Here is an 8538-nt window from a genome sequence, read left to right as displayed (position 1 = left end):
GAGTGTAGGTTTTGGCTTGAGATAAGTGAGCACCCATAGAAGTTTATAGAATAATGTACCATTTGACACTTATCACAAGATTGATACTCCGGGGAACCAGCAGTTAGCGTAATGGCTATGTCACTGGACTCCCATGTAGTCGATTGCGGTTTGCGTCCCGGACCCGGTGGTTTAAAACTCACGCCGGGCACGTGTGCATGTGTGCCCAAGATCCCGAGAGGAGAATGGAGGAGAAGGGATTGCGGCATGACCATCCCCCCTGGGGGGTGATTTCTCGCTTTCTGTCTCTATGTCTCTCTCTGTCTGTCTGGCGAGCGCACGTACCCTATAGCGAAAAACCTCTCCAAAAAAAAAAAAAAGACTGATACTCCACTACTGAAGGGGGACACCATTTGGACTGAAAATGACATCCTCGTGTTCTTACATTAAGTAAAGCAGATTCCCCAACAGATTGTCAATTGCTTTTCTCTTTATATTTGACAAGATCCTTTTTCTCTACATTTTTCGTAGGCTATTCAGCTTGACCCTGAAGAAGCTTGTTATGCTAAAAGAAATGGACAAAGACCTTAACTCAGTGGTCATTGCTGTGAAGCTGCAGGTGAGTTGAGCAGGATCATTTATTTGGGGTCCATGGAAGCTGGATAGCAGTTCACCTGCTGTCAGGGTACGTATTTTGGAATACCACCTCTGGTAGAACTCTTCTGTCTCCCTTGACTCAGCAAAGCAAGGTGCAGCAGCAGAAAGATGACCAAGCTTAGGACACCTCCCAAGTCCCAGTTCTGTCTCTTAATTAAGGTGCTCAGTTTCTTGGGGCTGGCAGGTGGTGTGGTGGTTGGGGCACTGGACTCCACAGCTGACCACAGGGTACGTATTTTGGAATACCACCTCTGGTAGAACTCTTCTGTCTCCCTTGACTCAGCAAAGCAAGGTGCAGCAGCAGAAAGATGACCAAGCTTAGGACACCTCCCAAGTCCCAGTTCTGTCTCTTAATTAAGGTGCTCAGTTTCTTGGGGCTGGCAGGTGGTGTGGTGGTTGGGGCACTGGACTCCACAGCTGACCACAAGTCCCAGAACTGGCAGCTTGCTTTCTCTCTCTCCTATTTATTTTAATTTGACCAGAGACAGAGAGCAAGCAGAGGGAAGTGAGAAAGCAAGCCACCAGGTCCAAGACTTGAACCGTGGTTAGCCATGTAGGAATGTCCAGCTCTTTAACCACCATGCCACCTGCTGGTCTCAATAATTTTTTTAAAGGTATTCACTTTCTTTAAACCTACTTTCTTTCTTTTTTTTTTTTTTTTTTTTTTTTTTTTTTTTTTTTTTAAGAGAGAGATTTTTGCTATAGGGCATGTACACTCACTGGAGAGACAGGCAGAAAACGAGAAATCACCCCCTAGTGAGATGGTCATGCTACAATCCCTTCTTATCCATTCTCTTCTAAGGATTTTGTATACTCATGCACACTCACCCGGCATGAGTTTCAAGCCACCAAGTCTGGGACTTGAACTGTAGTCACCCATGTGGGAGTCCAGTGACATAACCATTATACTATCTGCTAGTCCCTAAACCTACCTTCTTTGCCTGAAAACAGAAGTGGTTCTTCTTGCCCTATCTATCTCATAGGATTAGCATGAGGACCCAAGTGATGCAGACACTAAAGTGTATTATAAACTACTCAGATATACCAGGATGGCAAGTGTTGGTTTCAGTCTCATCCTCAGGCTTTCTAGGTCCAGATAAGTACATAGGTTGGGAAAGCACTTTGAAGATTTCTTTTTCTTTTTTTCTCATTTTTTTCCCCCCTCAGAGGTTTTCTATGAGGTGAAAGAAACAGCTTATTTTCTAAAATCTACCAGGATTTTTATTTAAAGAATTATTTATTTATTTAATTTTATTTGTTATTATTGTTTTTTTAACTGACCAGAAAGAGAGAGAGAAAGAGAAAGTGAGAAAGCAAGCCACCAGGTTCAGGACTTGAGCTGTGCTTGGCCATGTGGGACTCCAGTATCTTAACCACCATGCCACCTACCACCCCACTCAGACGTTTTAATCCTCACACTTAACTCCTTGCATTTAGCAGTTAGCAGTGGTTTGTTTTTGTTTTTTGTTTTTTGAGAGGTTTTTGCTATAGGGTGCATGCGCTCTCCAGAAAGATAGAGAGAGACAGAGAGACAGAAAGCGAGGAATCACCCCCCAGGGAGGATTCCTGGCCACACCACAATCCCTTCTCCTCCATTCTCCTCTTGAGATCTTGGGCATACACGCACATGCACCCGGTGTGAGTTCAAGCCACCGGGTCTGGGACTCGAAATGCAGTCGACTGCGTGAGAGTCCAGCGAGGTGGTCATTATGCCAACTGCTGGTCCCACATTTAGCAGCGTTTTCATGATACTCAAAATGTTTCATAAACATTTCAATACTATTTTTTTAAGAATTATTTAATTTTTGTTTATCCATTCATTTATTTTAATTTGACCAGAGAGAGACAGGAGGGGGCAGAAGTGAAAAAGCATGTTACCAGGTCCGGGACTCGAACCATGGTCAACCATGTGGGAATATCCAACACCTTACCACCATGCTATCTGCTGGCCCCAACATTTCAATACTCTTAGTATTCCCTAATTTCAGAAAAGGAGAAGGGAGAAACTAAAGTATAAAAGGGTTAAAGAATTTACCCATTACCAGTTAATTACCAAGTGGCAAAACTGGGACTAGAAACTAAAGTGGATAATTCATGTAGTTGTTGAAGCCACATAAGCTCTAGACTTCCTCAACTAATAGATCCTTTCTAAGGTTGACCCCTTGGAGCTTAGTAAGATTCCAAAGCACATCTGGAGTCATTAAATGATGGAATGCAGGATGCTGTACTTACTGAATTTTTATTTCTTGAAAAATAGTGAATGATATGATAACTCTCTACTAACCAGAATAATCTGTTAGCTAACTCACCTGGTATGCAGCAGTTCAGTGTATGAATATTGGCTTCAGTAAAGCCCACATCTACAGCACTCGCTGTCTGAATCATAAATCGAGCTCCTCAGAGATAAACATACTATTTGTGGGATAAATACTCTATTTTAATTTAGTCCTCCCAACCTCAAATGTTTTAATTACTCCTAAATTCCTGTGTGTCCCACTTTGTATTCAAATTCCCTATTCAATTTTTGTGCCTAATTCCTCCCAAATCTGTGAGATGTTCCCAGGCACTACGGGTTAGAAAAACAAGTATGGGACAATGATGTGAAGTGGCAGCTTTTAGTACCTTGTTCTTCTTTCCTGATTTTATCTCCCAGTTCTAGGTCGCAAGCAGTGTTCCAGTTTTCAGGGATTGTTTCCTCTGCCAAAGGCTGTTGCTTCCCCATGCAAACACTGCTGGTGTAGTTTTCAAAGTTCCCTGCTGTTTTTGCTATCCTTGCAGTTAAATACTTTTGCCAAAAGAAATCATTTCTTTTATTTCTTGCTTAAACATTTAACATTCTGTAAATTTAAAAATGATACCCAAAACTACAGATATCTTAATAGTTTTTATTGCTCTATTTCTAAGCAGCTGCAAATAATTACAGATGTTATCACATTCATTAATTCAGTCACTTATTCATCTGCTTAGTAACTATTTATTGAACATCTGTTATGTGCCAAATACTGTTCTAGGCTCAACAAGATACAGCAATGATCAAAACAGACAAAAATCCCTGCCTTTTAAGAGCTTTACATTCTGGTAGAGCAGCATTTTCTCAAAATGAGGTCTACTGGCTCAGCCACAGCGGTGCAAGTGGGAGGGCACTGCTGCTTGGTGAGATGGCGGAGGCCTGGTTTGGTTTCCATCCCAACCTGAAGTGGGCTGGACATGGTGGTGCACTCCAAGTGGTCCTCACTAGTGGGGGTGAGGGGCGGGCTGGAGCAGGAAGATTACAACGTGGCAAGGCCCTATGAAAATACCTTTATATCTGTCTTTCACATGAAGAAAAAAATAAATCAGGTCCACAGATGCTGAGGTTCCTAAGATACAGGAGGTCAAAACTCTTTTTATACTAATACTGTGGCATGATCAGCAGATGGTATAATGGTTATGTCACTGGATTTTCATATAGTTGACTGCAGTTTGAGTCCTGAACCCAGCAGCTTAAAACTCACACCAGGCACGTGTGTATGTGCATGTATTGCATGCCCAAAATCCTGAGAGGAGACTGGAGGAGAAGGGTTTGCAGCATGGTCAGGAGGATGATTCCTTGCTTTCTGTCTTTCTGTCTCTTCAGCAAGCACATGTACCCTATAGCAAAAATCGCTCTTAAAAAACAAACAGGGACCAGCAGGTGGCATGGTGATTAAGGTGCTCGACACTCCTACATGGCTGACCATGGTTCGAGTCCCAGACCTGGTGGCTTGCTTTCTCACTTTCTCTCTCTGTCTCTCTCTTTGGTCAAATTAAAATAAATAAATGGATAAATAAAATTAAATAATTCTTTAAAAACAAACAAACAAAAATCACTGTGGCATTATTTGCCTTTTCTACTGTGTTGACATTTGCATTGAAGGTACAAGAACAGTGGATGAAACTGCTGGCACCTTAGCACAGATGCACCAGAATGTACCAACATTGTGTCGTTTACTACCACATGCTTTTAAGAAGAGAAAGAAAGCCAGTTTTATTTAAGCATGTCCTTGAGGAAGCAGTAAAGATTGTTAATTTATTACATCTCAGCCGTTGAGTACACATCTTCTTAATATTCTGTGTGATGAAAGGGGAAGTATGCACAAAGCACTTCTGCTTCACAGTGAAGTACGATGTTTGTCTCAAGGACAATGATTTGTGTGATTGAGTGTGAGCAAAAGTAGCTCCTTTTTTTTTTTTTCATGAAACACCATTTTTACTTGAAGAATGACTTGCAGACAGACTAGTTATTTAGACCCAGGTTCGAGAGGTATTTTCTTTTTCTTTTTCTTTCTTTCTTTCTTTTTTTTTTTTTTTTTTGGAGAGTTTTTTGGTATTGGGTGCGTTGGGTCCCCAGAACGAACGAGGCTATAGGGTGCGTGTGCTCACCAGACAGACAGAGAGAGGCAGAGAGACAGAAAGCGAGAAATCATCCCTCAGGGGGGATGGCCATGCCGCAATCCCTTCTCCTCCGTTCTCTCAGGATCTTGGGCACGCATGCACACGCACTTGGAGTGAGTTTAAGTCACTGGGTCCGGGACTCGAACCACAGTCGACTACATGGGAGTCCAGCAACATAGCCATTACTCTAACTGCTGGTCCTGAGAGGTATTTTCTTGAAAATGAACAAAATGAGCCTGTCACTTCAAGGAAAATAACTGAGTGTTTGTTGCTAATGATAATAAAATTTGAGCTTTCAAATGAAAATTAGAATTTTGGAAAACTTGTCTCCATCACTGTAAGCCAGACAGCTTCCCAATTCTTAAAAGAGTTTTCAGGGGCAGATTCTGTAGTACAGTGGTTAAGCCCTGTTTATTTGTACATTGGGAGCTCAGTCCCACATAGTCAGCAACAGTTCGAATCTCAACCCAAGCAATTTCAAAAACATACTGTGTGTATGTACACAAGCACCCCTAATCCTGACAGGATCGAGAAGTGGAAGAGAAAAGATTGCAGCGTGACTGCTCCCCATTGAGAGGTGCTTTTGTCTTCTGTTTCTCTGTTGATCTCCAGAGAGCACACATGCTCACTGGCAATTAAAAAAAAAAGAAAAAAGTAATGTAGAACCATGCCCTCTCCCTCTACTCTGCTACTGGGAATATAAGAGAATGCATCCACTTTAGAAAACAATCTGGCAGTTCTTTAAGAGGTTAAACGCAGAGTTAACATATAACCTAGCAATTGTATTCCTGAATATATACCTAAGAGAAACAAAACCTAATTTGAAATGTTCATAGAAATTGTATTCAAAATAACTAAAAAAGTATAGACACTACAAGTTCATCAGTAGGTGAATGGATAAATAATGTGTGCTATTTTTATGCTGTGGAATATTACTTGACAATGAACAAGACCAAAGTAGAAACACCTATTCCATAGGTGAACCTTGAAAACATTATACTAAGTAAAAGAAGCCAGTAACAAAAGACTGTATATTGAATGATTTCATGTGCGTGAAATGTCCAGAATAGGCAAATTCCTAGAATCAGAAAGTAAATTGGTATTTGTCTCGGGCTAGGGAGGTTAAAAAATGTGGGGTTAATGTGGGTTTCTTTTCGGGGTGGTGCAGATATTCTGACACTGAATATGGTAATGATTATACATATGATAAAGCCAAGTTATACACTTTAAATGGGTGAATAGAATGGCATTGAACTATATCCAAATAAAACTATTCAAAAAATTATGCTTGGGCCAGCAGCTGGCAAGGTGATTAAGGCGCTGAACTCCCACAAGGCCAACCCTTGTTCAAGTCCCGGACCTGGTGGCTTGCTTTTCTACATTCCTTCCCTCTCTTGTTTTCTCTCTCCTTCACTCTCTGTCTCAGGTGAGTGCAATGCCCGATATAGCAAATTAAAAAATAATAATAATGATAAATAAAATGAGTAATTCTTTAAAAAAGATTATGCCACCTTTTCACTGAACTATTTTTGTCTTGGAAAATACATTTTTCTTTTTCTTTTTTCCTCCTTCCCTTTTATTTTTAATTTCTTTTTTTTTTTTTTTTTTTTTTTTTTTTTTATTTTTGCTGAAAGGCATGTGTGTTCACTGGAGAGTGAGAAAGCACTCCCCAGGGAGGATGGCCATGCCATAATCCCTTCTCTTCCATTTCTCCTCTCAGGATTTTAGACACATGCACACACACTAGATGTGTGTTTTTCAAGCCTCTGGGTCCTGAAGTCGAACCACACAATCAGCCATGTGGTATTCAGTTGCCTTGACCACCATGCCACCAGCTGGCCTCTGAAAAATGCATGTTTCATAAAAAAATCTATTTTTTGTATTGCTATTTTTTAATAAATATTTTAAATTATGTTTTAATTTCTAATGAAGTAAATATTGATAGCTATGCCTAAATAAACAAAAGCTGTTTGGGATCATCAGTAATTGTGTTTAAGGTTTTTTGGGATTTTTTTTGCTATAGGGCGCATGCGCTCACCAGATAGACAGAGAGAGACAGAGAGACAGAAAGCAAGAAATCACCCCTCAGGGAGGATGGCCACACCGCAATCCCTTCTCCTCCATTCTCCTCTCGGGATCTTGGGCACACATGCACACACGCCCGGCGTGAGTTTTAAGCCACCAGGTCCGAGACGCAAACCGCGGTCAACTACATGGGAGTCCAGCGACATAGCCATTACGCTAACTGCTGGTCCCCTGAGGATTCCTTTTAACAGGTGAGTGAAATCAGACATCTCCTGAGTCTGCAATAAAGGGAGGTGAGACATGGGTGCTGACTAGCAGGGCCTGTGGGAACAAGAGAGGATTCTCTTTTTCTGATAAGAGAAATAACACTATGTTTCTAATGGGAATGACCTGAAGTGGAGAGGAAAGTCGACTTATATAAAAAGGAAAGAATGGCTAGAATAATGTCTTCGGCAGGCGAGCAACGATGAGCTTTTTGCCCCAGTGGAGCACTGAGGAGCAGGGACATTCCTCATGTGACAGGAGGGAGGGAGGGTATATGAGGACAGGTGTTGGGCAGCAGGAAAATGTGGAAGGAGCTGCTTCAGTTTTCTCAGTGAAGTAGGATTCAAGGTTAATTTCAGAGTGAGGAGAAGGGTAAGGTGTTGGAGATTTGAGGAAAAACAAGAAGACAGAAATCATCATCTAGTAGTCGAGCACGAAAGGACTTGGGGAAGACAGCATTATAGTTCCTCTTAGGATTGCATCAGAAATTTAACCCGAGACCAGCTTGTCTGACTGTTTCTCTCCAGGCATGTTCAGCTGGTACAGCTGAATTTAAACAGGTGTTTTAATTTACCAAAAGAGTATGGCAAAGCGAGAGCAGATGCAGGAGTCTGGGAGTGTGCAGGGACATGGTTATGAAGATTGTGACATTTAAGCTGCATAAGGAAGAAGGGATCACGGGGGCAAGAGGAACGATATAGGTGGGAGGATCACTGGATCACAGGTCCTGGTAGTTTTGAAGGATCGTGATGAACTGGAGGAATGAGCAGGGAAAATAGGAGTTGGTAACCAGAGAGTGGGAGGCGTGAAGCTAGGATTGCATATTGCCTGTGACTACTGGCATGGTAAAAGGTCCATGTCAGACAGCAGCTCAGTGTGAGGACAAGACCACTGGGAGAGGACTGAAAGCCCAGGATGTTAGAGCATATATTGAAATTAAAAAGAATTGTGGGACCAGCAGTTAGCGTAATGGCTATGTCGCTGGACTCCCATGTAGTCGACCGTGGTTCAAGTCCCGGACCTGGTGGCTTAAACTCACAACGGACGTGTGTGCGTGCATGCCCAAGATCCCAAGAGGAGAATGGAGGAGAGGGGATTGTGGCATGGCCACCCCCCCTCCCCCGGGGGGTGATTTCTCGCTTTCTGTCTCTGTCTTTCTGGTGAGTGCACGTGCCCTATAGCAAAAACCTCTCCAGAAAA

General features: G+C 42.1%; 1 protein-coding gene across 1 annotated transcript in view; it reads left to right on the top strand.

Moving 5' to 3' along the window:
* Positions 1–8538, top strand: part of PACS1 (phosphofurin acidic cluster sorting protein 1) — a 179838-nt gene that overhangs the window by 130230 nt on the left and 41070 nt on the right. Inside the window, exon 2 of the mRNA XM_006171371.3 lies at positions 511–598. Coding sequence (XP_006171433.3) covers positions 511–598 — 88 coding nt within the window. The remainder of the gene's footprint in view (positions 1–510; positions 599–8538) is intronic.

This window comes from Tupaia chinensis, unplaced genomic scaffold (assembly GCF_000334495.1).
Source record: "Tupaia chinensis unplaced genomic scaffold, TupChi_1.0 Scaffold149501_1, whole genome shotgun sequence".
Taxonomy (NCBI): domain Eukaryota; kingdom Metazoa; phylum Chordata; class Mammalia; order Scandentia; family Tupaiidae; genus Tupaia; species Tupaia belangeri.
The sequence above is the reverse complement of the archived record's forward strand: the minus strand, read 5'-3'. Positions and strand labels throughout refer to the sequence as shown.